The sequence below is a fragment of the Poecilia reticulata genome, linkage group LG21 (assembly GCF_000633615.1).
Source record: "Poecilia reticulata strain Guanapo linkage group LG21, Guppy_female_1.0+MT, whole genome shotgun sequence".
NCBI lineage: Eukaryota > Metazoa > Chordata > Actinopteri > Cyprinodontiformes > Poeciliidae > Poecilia > Poecilia reticulata.
The window spans coordinates 12,949,390-12,963,421 of NC_024351.1; the positions used below are offsets into that span (position 1 = coordinate 12,949,390).

The 14,032-nt window shown below is 41.2% G+C and overlaps 1 protein-coding gene across 1 annotated transcript; it reads right to left on the bottom strand.

Moving 5' to 3' along the window:
* Positions 1 to 5,390: 5,390 nt before the first annotated feature.
* On the bottom strand, positions 5,391 to 11,120 carry LOC103457639 (uncharacterized). The gene is made up of 5 exons (XM_017302121.1): positions 11,078 to 11,120; positions 10,610 to 10,964; positions 10,014 to 10,284; positions 8,728 to 9,472; positions 5,391 to 5,445 (listed from the first exon to the last, which is right to left on the bottom strand). The coding sequence occupies exons 1-4, from the start codon at positions 11,118 to 11,120 to the stop codon at positions 8,729 to 8,731; spliced, it is 1,413 nt and encodes a 470-aa protein (XP_017157610.1). The 3' UTR covers positions 5,391 to 5,445; position 8,728.
* Between the last annotated feature and the right edge of the window lie 2,912 nt (positions 11,121 to 14,032).

Genomic DNA, 14,032 nt, shown 5'->3' on the forward strand with positions numbered 1-14,032 from the left:
GACACGTTTATGACCGATTTTTACTGCAAATCTGCAGAGCACTTGTCAGTCAGAACATTATGATATTGGCAAACAATATCACACTGAAGCTGCTCRAACCATTGCTTCAGTCTTCACTCATCTGCTGCAGTTTTTGCGAAAAYGCACAACTCTGCTTATCCAAACGTTTTTGCTGTCCTGAATCTGTGTCCAACATTTTAAATCCTGTGATTGGTGTCCCTCGCTTTAAAAAGCAAAAAAATGTATTTTCTTTCCAGACTGCTTCAATTTCAAAAAGGATGCATAACATTTGTTTTATGGCTTTCATTTGAACTATGTGAGACTTTAAATAAATCTTTGTCTTTCGCAAGACGTTGGCCGTGTTGCCTTAAAGATGATTGKGATATTAAACTTTTTGGACAAGCATTAAAACTTAATTACAAGGCGTCTTGCGCTAAAGTTCGGCATGCCTTTGCAGAGCCATTTGTTATCCATTTAAAGTCTAGCACATGCAAAGCACAGATATATTCAATTATAACTGTTGCCATTGCACGCAACATCTTCTGTCTGATTATAATTAGTTCTGTGTTGGTTTTAGTATTATTTTTTAAATTCAGTTTCAATTTACTGTGGTGTGTTTTTAGTTAAATTGGCAAAAGGCTCGAGTGCTCATCTTGTATGTTCTTTTAGATAATAGAATCTCCACTCTTCACTTCTAAGTGAAGCAGCTGCACAAATTTCATTGTTTATTTTCAAATTATTCAAATTACTGGGAGCCCTTGYGCCTCTGAATTTAAAGCTTAAGTCATCCCCCAAACTAATTCTGTCCTTGCGAAATGCCAGAGTAATGAGAGATGAAGTTTTAATTCATATTGTATTGATTTAAAATGATCAAGATCGTGTTTATGCAAGATRTCAGGCCRTCATTCAGGACGGTGCAGCTTTTCAAGACTGTTTCTTGTAAATAGAAAAACCAGATTAAACTACATTCACACTGCAGAGAAAATGTTGACCTTTAGTCCCATGGAAAAGGGCACAACTGAAAAGGTCAAATAATGTCAGTCTAGTGCTCTACGTAGTGTAGTCGGTACCCATCTGATGAGAGAATATTTAATTTAATCCATTTGGGAAGAAAATACTTATAATAACTATCAATGTAGAAGCAAAGAGCCACTTAGGACCTGAAATACACGTCTTTCTACAACCTGTCAAGGGATTTTTGACAAATTGATCCTAATTAAACATGTCAAACGTAGCAGAACTAGATGACTTAAAATTAAGCTGTATTACTTTACAGTGATCTTTCCTTGGTGACATTTAAGAAAAACACTACTTACAGCAGATYACTGCAGATTTTGTACAGTCTGTAAACAATTATCAGCTACAATAACAACATCGACTCCCCACATCCCCAGATGTACACCTGGCCTGTTTCAGGTTGTTGCCAGACTCTGGCTGGACAGACATGGTGCTAATGTGGCGTACCTCCCTGCAGCGCCTTGTTCTTTGTGTCTGCTCARCTTCCTGCGCCTAGTTTGTCCTGTTCTGTTGTTCAGACTCCTTGCTGCGCTTGTTTTCTTTTCTCAGATTCGAACCCCGAGGTGCGATCTCTGCAGGGATCACATAGGGATAAGCAGCATTTGGAAGTGTGGTTGTAGTTGGCAGTGAGTGAAGAGATGCTAATGAAAAGCAGGAATCCACTCACTTCCATTCACTTTGACTTGGRACAAGACTTTTATTCTCCAGATCGTTTGGGAAGTGTGTTTTTCTGTGCCGTTGATTCTTAATGTTCTGCACCCAGAGAACATGCTTTGAATRCATCGAGTGCCACAGGAAGACAGGAAAACTGTTGTTAATGTCAGTGCACGTATGACGATACCACAAGAGTACTGAGACTTCTCTGTTTAGTGAAGCCTTTGCAAGCTTCACACAGTGTTGCTYTCTGCTCAGGAGTGTGCTCTGAACTCTATTGGACACGAATCTTTCCTACGCACGTGACAAAACCACAACCAGCAGCTGACAGTACATAGCCACAGGGCAACACTGTGATTTCTTGCAGAATGCAGGGCCACTGCCCACTTGCTAAGTTGTTGAAATATTCTTCGTCTCAGTTCATGCATGTCTCCAGGCAGAAGGCTCTGAAAGGTGAGCAGGTGTTCCTGCAACATGTGCATGACGCCGTTTAGTGGAGGAGGCCATGGGGCAAAACGAAGGATTTATACCGATTCTACATCTTTACAGAGTGTATAGATTTATAGCTTTGACCACCTTGAAGCAGAYATAGACATAAGCATGGTTGGAGACGCTTTGCACTATTTAATGGAAGTGGTATTCCTAAACACACCCTATTGCAAAGCAAAAATGGTTAAGAAATGGATTTATTGTTGAGTTTGAGTTGTTGATTTGGCCACCAAATGGTCATGAGGTTTTGGTGCGTYCACACCAAATGCGCTTTGAGCATCAGGCGCTTCTGGTTTACATTCAAAGTCTATGTGGAGGCACGTCAAGGGTCTGGCGTTACGCGATTTGAASCATTGTGAGCATTTGACCCATCCAATGTTGGAGTTAGAAAATCTGAACTTTCACCGCTCAACRCGAACCATCAACTAATACGAGAGACTCCGCTATGTGGCGTAGTGGTGCATTTTTTGAAATATGCAGGAAACGGCGGAAAAGTTTGAAGGATACGTATGCCAAGTAGTCTCCTCTTAAGGCCCGACTAGAGCGATTTTGGCACGTCCGACAATCGCCTGGAGCAAAAATGTCAAGCGTCTGAATTCAAAGTGCAAACAAGTCGAACTTGAAGCGTCGGATGCGTTTTTGACTCGAGAAACGTGTCTGGAGTGAACGTACCATCAGTCCAATCAAGTMTCTGTGGAATGTGATGGACAAACTTGTTCAAAGTAGGAGGTCTCCAATTCCASTCATTAAAAGCAATGACTGGTTCAACATATATGAATCGAATGGTTTAACAACTTTTCGACGTGCCATGATGTTCTGCAGAGCAGCGAGCCAAACGTTTGATTCCTTCATGTTGAAAATGAGGTTCATGCCACCACACGCAGAAATCTTAATCTGTTAAGAACTTTTGAATTAATTTAAAGGCTTGTTGTGAATCAAGTTTTTTTTAGATTCAAACTCGATGAAATGCATTTCTACATCCTCAGAACCAGAACCAAACATGGAGAACTGAACATCTGGAGCAAACTTCAAGAAAATTGTAAAACAGTCGAAACACAGAGTTCCTTTAAACTCAAAACGCAGCTGTTGAAACATCATTAATAAAACAATCAATAATCTGACGTGCAACGTTGCCACTTGACAATTGTATTGTACTATGTATTTTTATGTTTTTATGATGTAAAGCACTTTGAACTGCTTTGTCGCTGAAATGTCCTGTACAAATAAACTTGATTGATTGATTGATTGGACAGAGTTTGCACTGCAAGATGGAAAACTCTTAGATTTTAAATGTTCCCATTTCATTCATAATCAAAATTTTACACATATAAGCAGAGATGTCTCCTAGCATTAAGAAATTACACATTCACTTAATCTCTACCACACCCTCTTTTTGCATAAGCAAATATTGTAAAAAACTGAGATGACAAGATGTCATTGTTCTGGTTTATGGATTCTCAGAGGAGGTAAAATATCATTGCAGTCTAGAGGGAAGATACAAAGAAATAGTCTCGGTTCCAGCAGCAGCCAAGTTTGACTGTTCCCATCTTTCTCGCATAGACAGTGGAGATCTGCATCGTATTAAATCCCCAGTGTAGTGTAGCCTTTGTAGTCGTGCATCAGTAAGCTGCAGAGCTGGCTCGGTGTTTCCAATTTTATTTGGAAAGAAACATGTTTTGGCCATTTGAAGTGTAGATATGAAGATTTTTAGCACATGTTCTTTTAAAGCCGGAGTGTTTTCATAAGAATTAGACGTATAAAAAAGAAATACAAACCAGCCACATCCTCATCTAGCTCTACTCTTTTCTAATATTTTCGTTTATGGTGTTTTAAGAAGAGGGCACTCAAAATGCTTTTATCCATGTCTGAGGATTTACGGAGCATTATAATGAAATGTCCAAATAGTCATTTGATCCTTTATTTAAAAAAAAAAACACAAAAAGAAAACAAATTAAAAATGGGGCCGTGCAACATTGAAACTAAGGCAACTTGTGGCAGGAAACTTATTTATGTATTTTTTAAATAATGTTGAGTTAAAAAACTAAGGACACAAACTTTTTTAATTTATCGTTATTAACATGAAAGCAGCACAACATCTTACCAAGTGGTTTAGTTTCTAATCCAGATATCTTTGAACACTTTAAATAAGACAAAACTAATTTACAAGTAACTTTTAGGCAAAATAGGAGCTTTTCTAAGAACGTAATTTCTTAATATTGATTAAAAACAATACTAGTTCCACTGGGACATTTTTTCACCTAAAGCATTACATTTTTACCATGTCATAAGTGAAATAATCTAGAAATAAAATAGCACTTTTTCTCCAATATTAAGGGATTAATGACTTAAAATAAACTCCTATATTTTGCTGAAAAGTAGCTTGTAAGTGAGTTTGGTTTTAGTTCAAGTGTACTAGAAATTAGACCAAAATACTTGGTTACATTTCCAGTGGAGCACGGGTATATCAAAAACTGCATACTAATATAGCAATATTCACTGTGGCAAATAGTTTGCTCAATTTTATAGTATGGAAAAAGTATGTAAAATGTGTTTTTTTTTTTGTTGTTTTTTACATTTAGAGTGGCAAATTAATATAACAATCAGTGCTCATGAAAACTTCACACAGAAAGATCCTGACTGGGATTCGAACCTAGAACCTTCCTGAAGTTACAGAAGTTTGTTTTTATATACACCCAATGGGCCACAGCCAGTTCTAAACTTAGAAACAGAGGCAGGACAAAAACTTAAAGCATAAATAGCTTTACAAAAAGAAACAACCCTCAAACTAAAACTGTTATGACGCGGGGATCCAGTTTCCCTCTCTGAACTCAAATGAGCCTGAGCTGATTGAGCTTTTTTGTTTGAAACAGCAGGTCCGGCGGATCTGACTGAGCATTTACAGCAATATCCTCACACACTGAAGAGCAGGTCTTATGGCGTATTCACACTAAACGCTTTTTGAGGTACGTCTGGTTTACATTCAGTCTATGTGGAGGCRCGTTGAGGGTCTGAACTTTCGCCGCTCGACGCAGAGCGCCAATCAGCAAGTAGTGGTGCATTTTCCAATGTGATCTCAGGAAAAAAAAAACGCACGGTGAATTCCTTGAGATTTTCCTTTAAATACAAAAGAAAAGAATAATTTTTGGAGTTTTTATATGCTATTAACAAAATTGTAGAGGAAAAAAAAAGATATTTTGTGTCCAAATATCTTGTACGTAGCTCACATCTGTATGATGTTAGCCGGCCGTGACATCTGCTGCCCTCTTCCCGAGCGTCGCACTAAGACTGCAGGTTAAACGGTTAAATCAGCTTTGATTTTAGTGTTGAACGTTAAAGACACCAAAAAAATATTCCAAAATATGTGTCATCTTATTGTATAAGTATTTTTGTTGTAAATCATTAATTTTTGTGTATTAGTTTGTCCTGAACTGTACAAGGAATTGAGTGTAAATGCTAACATTTTGCATAGCCAGTCCTCAGAAGTTAAGATTAAACATTGGTGTTGTTTTTGCAATGTTTCATGCCGCCTTTAAATTTTAATTTTACTTGCACCACTTTATTGAACTGGTAAAGCTTGATACTCCCAAAGCCTCCCTTCGCTCATGCACTGCAGTAGATCCGTCACTGCGGTTCACTTACCATCATCTCTTGTATAGCATTACTCTAATGTTGGCCTTTGTGGGAAATATTTTCACTTTGGCTTCCTTAATAACCCAAAAGAGCCAAGTTGACATAATTATTTGTCTGGGGTGTGTTTGCGTTGTGAATTGCTGYTGTGGTGTAAATCAACAAGCAGCTGGCTGCCAGGGGGACAGCTTGAAACCACATGAAAAGGACAAGGGCGGCTTTCCTTCTGTCGACCACATTCGCTGCTCAGCCRCTTCCCATTGTTTTTCCTCTAGGATTTCACGGCTGCAGCTGCAGACTGAAACCTGACAAAGAAAGCTTTTTTAAAAATATATATTTGTACCTGCAATGTGTCCCCCTGTGCTGCTGCTCAGGTAGATACTGACCCCCAAAAGCTGCAATCCTTTATTGTTGAGAAGATGCTATGAAGCAGGGGTGTCAAACTCATTTTTGTTTTGTGCCAAATCAAGGTCATAAACGCTCTTAAAGGGCCAGTTGTGCCAGAATGTATTGATGAAACCTGTTCACAAACTGTACATATTTTAGCCGCTCCAGGCTATAAGCCGCTGATATCTCCGTCGCTCTTGTCCTTAATAAAGCCAGCAGAGGTGACAAGAGGTGCTAACCTCAGCAGAGGTTGACAAGCAGGAGGTGAGTTGCGGGTTGGAGCAGGGTTTGGGTTCAGGGTCAGAGGTCAGGAACCAAAGTATTTATCCCATGGCCCCCTTCCTCTCACCCTCTTCCCCACCCAAGTGCACTGGCACGTTCGGCCGGGGGAATCCACAGTGGAGCCTACCTCTCATTAAGACCTCTGGGGATTCTAGTGTCCAGCCTGCGAATCCAGAGCCTTTCAGCTCTCCTCCTCTGGGCTGGAGACCATGCTGGATTTCATTCCAGCACCAGAGCCGAGACAGAGGKCCAGTCGTGTCTGATGAAATGTTGAATTAGGGGTACATGGGTCTTWTTTTGTTTTTGGATATTATGTCTGTGTTGGACGAAAYGGGTGAGGAGAGTGTTTCCCGTCTCGCCCACATAATTTATTTTGCAAATTCGACATGTGATTAAATAAACACAATTTTTTAATTTAGGGTGTCCTAATTGGTCCAATTTGAAAATTGTGTTGTTGAATTTATTTTGTACCCAACTCAACTGTTTGAAAAACTCACTCTGACCTTTCACCTTAGGCCTCTCCAGAGGTTTTACTTCAGCTTCAACGAGGAAATCCCTCAAATTTTTGTTTCTTTTGTAGGCCGCAATTATTTTGTAGTTTTGGAGTAAAGAGGCTTCTGATTGGAATTTAGTAAAATTCTGTTTGATGTTRTATACAAATTTACCTGCTGAAGTGGTGAAAGTTGTGAYCAGAGGAATCATCGGAGATGGATCGGGGGGTCTGGACTCCAAGAAGTTTTTCCTACACGCCCTGAGGAAAGTTCTGGAGTATCCTCTCTTAGTAAGTGCAGAAAACAGGATCTTAACTGCCTCCTCAAAATCTGCTTTCTGCGTGCATATTCTGTRGAATCTGAGGAGTTGTGACTTAATGAGGCTGGCATAAGTGTGCCTTGGATGATAACTTGTTTTAAATAAAAGGGCATGTGTGTCTGTTTCTTTGAAAAAAACTTTAATATCCAATTTATGTGTTGTGACAAAATTTGGTCTTTTAAATGTGGTTGTGTCCAAGAAATCTACKGCTTTAACGCTCGTGGTAGAATTCACTGTTATGGATGGATTATGTGTGTTTAGGTGATGGAGGAACTCCTTAAATTCTGCTTCAGAGTGAGTCCAGATACCTGAAATAAAACAGGGCCCTCTCCTCCCAGTCAGCYRTGAATATATTCGCATATGCAGGTGCAAATTTCTTACCCATGGCTGTGCCCTTAATCTGCAGGAAGAAGTTTCCATCAAACACAAAATCATTCCTCTTCAGGTTGATCTCTAATAGTTGTATTAACTCACGATCTGRCCTCCTCGAATCTGGATATTTCAAAAATATTTTTTTAATGCAACCAATTCCTTCATCTATGTCAATATTGGTGTACAAACTGTCGATGTCAATGGTAAATAGAATAGAGTCCTGAGGTAGAGAAATTAATGTTCTCAATAAAATCGTATGTATCTTTGATGTAGCTTTTGTGTCTTATGGATAGAGGATATAAATAATGGTCAATAAATTCAGCCGTATTATATGTTTCACTCCCACAGTCTGAGACTACTGGCCTTCCGTGGGGGATCTCACGGAGCAAATAAAATCTCCTGGCTCTGGGTTCAGGAGGCCCAAGCAGGAAGGACTTTTGTTTAGCATTAATAAATTTCTTTTTCTGCAAACTTTCTATTATTTTAGTTATTAGGGGGGCAGTTTCTTTATAGATGGGAGTATCCAATTTCTTATAGTATGTTTCATTATGTAATTGTTTATAGACCTCCCATACGTATTGTTCTCTATCCATAATCACAATGGCACTGCCTTTATCAGCAGGTTTGATTATAATATTTTTATTATCCATCAATTCTTTAAGTRCTTTAGTTTCTTCTATAGTTAGGTTAGGTMGGGKTTTAATAAATTTAAAGTCTTTATCCAAATAGTTTAGGTCTTTGRAAATTAATTTTTCCACCTCAGGAGGAAGAGCGGTGATTGGAGGAGACCAGTCGGATTCAGKTAAGMACGGTAATTTCTTATTGCYGTCATTAGACACATCATCCTTATAATATACTGCCAATTTTATTCATCTGTGATACTTTTGTAATTCAAACCTCATTTGCATTTTAGTTATACGTTTGTTRTCAACCTGGCTAGGAATGAAAGTTAGACCTCTGCTCAAAAGGGAACTCTGTGCATCACTCAGAGTAAATGATTTTGAAAGATTACAGATATTATTCTGTACAATCTGAGAGTGCCCTTCCTTTTCAACAAGGCTCTCAGGGATATCTATTTTAACCACTCACCTCAGTGGCTGAGCAGACGGGATGCAGTGGCCTTGGTCCAGTGGATCTGGTCCCTGGCCACCGTGAAGGACGACTTCCTCAGTGCAGGGATGTAGCCGGGAAGCTGCATGATGTGAGTGTTGAGGTGAGAGAGAGTTGCCTGTTCTTGTTGAGGCAGAGCAGATGAGAAATTAATCTCAGGAACAAACACATCTGCGTTGGGACATTTAGTCCTGGCTGCTCTCACAGCTGCCTTCATCTCTCTCACCACAGCTTCCTTGTTCCTCTGGGATCTATGATTGATTCCCAGGGAAAGGATCAGGCGTTCCACACCTTCGTTGATCGGCGTCCTCCYCAACAGGTGTGYCAGATGTCTCCATCTGGCACCAGAGAAGCTGACAACTTGCAGGTCTGGGTTGCTCACACTAGRAAATCTCGSCACGTTGGAGTCTCCCACGATGACGTACTTCCTGTCGAGGTTGAGGGCCCAGTTCCTGGTCTTGTTCAGGATGCCTTCCTGCCTCGCTGCCGTCGTGGCCTGGTTCACTGCAGGCTCCGTAGTGTTGTGGGTGGAGGAGATCGAGGCCGGAACACCAAAGGTGAGCTTGCGCTGGGTGCTGACCTGAAGTCTCCGTTGAATGGGAGCCAACCTTGGTCGCAGTGAAGCCAGGCGTCCTTGAGATGCAGGATCAGAGGTCAAGGAGGGAGGAGGGGAAGGCCTGGTGGTCGGACACGGAGTCGTAGCYCTGTATCTTTGCAGCTCCTCCTGTAGAAACKCGGCCACAAATGAGATGTCCTCATCCGGAGCAGGGGTCCTCCTTCCCCGTGGAGAGGCTTGTGGTTCCCTTGGGGGGACAGAGGTGGTCTCTCTGGGGGGGGGTCCTGTTGACGTTGGGGCAAGGGAGTGACGTCATCAGTTGAATGAGAGGGACTGCTGGCATCCCTCTCAGACGTGTAAGGCGACCAGATGTTTTGGATAGGGTCTGTCATGGTTGCTGTGGTTGACATGACAGGCTGGGGGGGAGGAGGAGGAGGGAGTGGGGACGAAGGAGAGGAATGAGGGGCCATTGGCTGGGAGGGGGACTGGTGAGGATAATCATAACCCCCATCATCTGTGCCCGTAGCTTGATCTGGTGAAGCATGTTCAACAGGTTCAGCCTCTACTTCTGCAGCTTGTCCTGGAAGCCCTCCCACATCTGCATTCGGTGGTTGAGAAGATGGGCTGGATGAGGAGGAGGAGGAGGAGGAGGAGGAGGCAGGAGCATCCTCATCATCATCAGATGCTAAGAGGTAGCATCTGATGCTACCTCATGATGCCTGCGCCTCATCTGCTGCTCCGGGTTAAATCTCCTGCAGAGGTTGCGTTTGGCCCACTTCAAAGCAACCTCCACTGGCCGCAGCATGTCTCCTCCCATTGTCAGGAGCCGCTGTTTCTCCTCCTCTCTTACCTCCTCGTAATGTTGCCTCAAGATGCACATCGTGTTGAAAGCCCAGTTCCTGGCATTCCCATCAATCAGGTCCAGCGTTCTGCTGGATGGGTTAGCAGGTTTAACTGCTGTTGCCAGGTTGGTGGTGATCCTTTGAATGGCCGGCGGATCACGGTCTTTCTGGGACACATTCTTGAGGTGGTGGGTGTTGCCATGTATGACAGCACAGAAGCACAATCATAAATGATCCATTGCTGATAGAGGTAGTTACAGATGCAAATTGGCATGTGTTTATCAACTGGAGGGCTAGTGACACATATCTGCAGCTAATTTTTCATTGCTGATTTATTACCAGATACATCATTCAGCACATAAATTCACACTCCTGTGTTCACTTTTCTGTCTTCATTGCTGATTCTTTTTTTTATTATTATTATTCTAATATGAGCTTTAAGCAGCCTGTGCAGGGCTCTGACCTTATCCGCGAACTCCGGGTCGTCTGATTGCTGGTGATCGGTGCGGTTCGGTCTGCTCTGGGGTGCGGGACGTTGCGGCTGCTGTTGCTGCTGCTGCTGCTGCCTTGGTTGTAGCCACCGGTGCTGCTGCCGTGGTCCTCCGTTCCCATTCCAGCCCCGGGAGCGAGGACGTGGCTGGCGGTACTGGTTGCGGGGCTGTGAGCGGTCCGGTTGTTGCCAGAATCCTCCGTTTCGGCCAGAAGGATGTGGTCCTCGGCGCTGTTGGAAGCCCCTCTGCCGTGGATGGGACATTCCGCCGTTACCAGGGGGGCGATGCTGGCTCTGGAAGCGCTGGCGTGGAGGACCGGAGCTCCTGCTGCGATTTGCGGTGTAGCCTCGGGTCACCGAAGCATAGCTAGGTCTCCAGCGTTGTTGAGGGGGAGCCCAGTGGTTCGGTGCCTCGCCGCGCCTCCCGATTGCGTTGCCTACCCCTGGAATAATGGACTGTGGTCCAATTGTCGCCTGTGACCATTTTGGACGAAAAGAACTCAAAAAGCTCTAAAAAAAAAAAAAACTTAAACTAAAAATAAAAATAAAAAGCCGATCCATGGATTTGTTCACGCCGGGCTTACATGCAGCGGCTCTATTTCCGCTGCTCTATTTCGATCTGTTGATCGATAGCCTAACAGATCGATAGCCTTTCAAMTTAAAAGCTGCATCATCTGAACTTCTGCGTGTGGTTTCCGTGAYGAGGTGGTATGAGTTTGAAAACATTTCTCTGTCAGGCCTGCTGTTAGCATGTGCTTGTTCTAAATGAAAATTAGCACRTTCTTCTTTGATTTCCAGTTTAGACTTCCAATGATTCACTTCCTGCTAAAGCGCCCCCTGGTGGTGGAAGAAAAATCCACAGAAACGCTGCACTAGGGCATWAAACGCATGGTTATAGTCCGAAAATACGGTAACATCTTTTCGGTCCTTCCAGGATTTCGTGAATCTTTTTKTGATTTTTTTGCAATAAAAATCAAAATGTTTGTAGTAATTTAGAAATATTTGCACGTATTTATGACATTAAATGCAATTTATATAGTTTGTCGAATCTATAAATTATGGATTACAATCTGACATCAATTAAAGCTGAGGCAGCTGTTTAGTACAAGTAAGAAAGTTGACAAATTTTGAGAAAAATCWGCAATAAACTTCCAATTATTAGCACAATTTGTTGATTTTCCACGATAATTCTCATATAATTTGGCAGGTTGATTGATAACATAATATTTAATCACACTTAGTGTTTAGTTTATAATCTCAAGGGCCACATAAAAAGCTGAGGCGGGCCGGATTTGGTCTACGGGTCTTGAGTTTGACACGTACTATAATCGCTTSTGTTTAGCATGTGCAGCTAAACAACTGAATATTTATAAAGATTCAGGAAAGAATGAATATGTAAAGGTGACTAGAAAGAATAAACATAGCTCCTTTGCTCATATAAGACAGAACCACAGCCACGGAGCCAGACTGTCTGAGCAGTCCTACTTTTAGGAAAAGGGAAACTCTCAGCACGTGCAGAAACRGTTCGCTTTACAGGTCAACAAGCCTGAGAGAGAAAAATTGCTGGAAACATGTTAAATAGAAACGGGGAACAGGAACTGCGGCTGTCAGGACACAGCTAGCTCCCAGAGGAGATATTTATACAACACTCCCAAGGCTATAATCGTGGTCTCTTAACTATGTCTTCGAGACTGCAGAATGGACGTGTTTATCCGAACCCTGTGGAGAAGTGACAGGAATAGCCACTAGCAGTTTAACATGAAACAGCCTTTCTGCTGGCTAGCTAAACTATGCTCTAGCTATTTTTAATCAGGAAACCTCTGCTTATTTTGGGTTTTTCAGCAGACTATGTCTCTAATGAAAGGATCTGAACTGTTTTGGAAATGAAATGAAATGGGCAATTATAGCACCAAACAGACAAAAACGATATCCAAGACCTCAGCAGAAAGTCTTTGTTGACTACGTCGAATTTTCAGCTTGGCTATTCAGAAAACCTGCTGAGAAGATGTTGACCTCTAAAATATACCCTGTGACCCACACAAGACATGAAGCAGCACAAAAGCATAAAAAGTGAACTCATACTTAAAAATGTTAATTTTATAAGTACTTTTTTGATGCAACACAGCCACTATTTTCTTATTCATGTATAAGGATATTAGCTATTAGCTCATGCAGAGAGGGCACTTTGGAGTAGAGATGTGCGATATGGCAGTCTGTTTGTCACATATGCAATAAAGGTACATGTGATCAGAAAACTCTGAAATCCTCACTTAGTGTTTGTGAAGCATGTCATAGCAGAAGGCACGCTTGCTTGTGGGAAGAAATGGAGGATTTTTAGACCAAACATCCACAAATCAGTTCTTTCTATTGACAAATATACTTAAAGATGTACAAAAATATGAATATTTATACACAAAATGAACATTTCAGCTAGCTCAGCTGTCATTTTTGCAAGAACAAATGACATCTCATTTTTTTTATTTTGTACCTGTCCATAAATACAGTSTTCCTGAAAGTGATATATTTCTAGGAGAAAGCTCACCTTAATGTAAAAATTTTACAGGAATTAGAAATCGGTGCATTTTTTTTTCCTTTTGATTAAGTAATAAATGAGCTTGCCATACAGGCCTTCCGCTCATGCAGGACACGATTAAATCGAAAGTAGCGACCCGGATTTTCCTGATGTGGATGCAAYCTTGGACTTKAGTTATTTCCAGTGTTTACATTCTGTCCTAAACTGCCTTGTAGCTCTGTAKAATCTGTACTTTAAAGTACTTATAAAATACTTTTAAAAGTATTAAAATTTAGATTAYAAGCATTAGTTTATTAATTGGAAACTTAACAACTCAAAAGGTGTAAAACTGCATCTATCTGGAATTGGTCTGTGTTATGCTGTGGCTAAAACAAAAATGCCATAGTTTGCATCTTTTGGTAATTCTTGGTTGAAAGAAAACAACTTAAAATCCGCCAAAAGTGTGAAAAATTTCTAATCTTGTATGACAGCATTAGAGAATATGTACAATGTTTCCTCAACATGAAGGAGAAATTATTTATTTTCATTCTAATCTTTACAATGAAGCATTTATTATTGAATATTTTGTGCTCTTATCTAACAATGCTTTATGAAGAATATCTAAAACGAAATAGAAAAGCTTCTTGACATCCATGAACTTGAATCTGAAGACCAAAAGAATGAATGGTTGGCCCAAAGAATGGATTCTGGTTCGGCATTGTCGTTCTACCCCGTAGATACGTCTTTCAGCTGTCAGTTTCGCCTCAGACTGGATGAAAAAAGCGGCCGAGTTCATTAATCAAACTTGTTACCTTGTTTTGATATTCAGCAGAATCACCATGTTTGAGTCTTTGGCACCTAAACACGGTCCGCAGGCGGTCCGC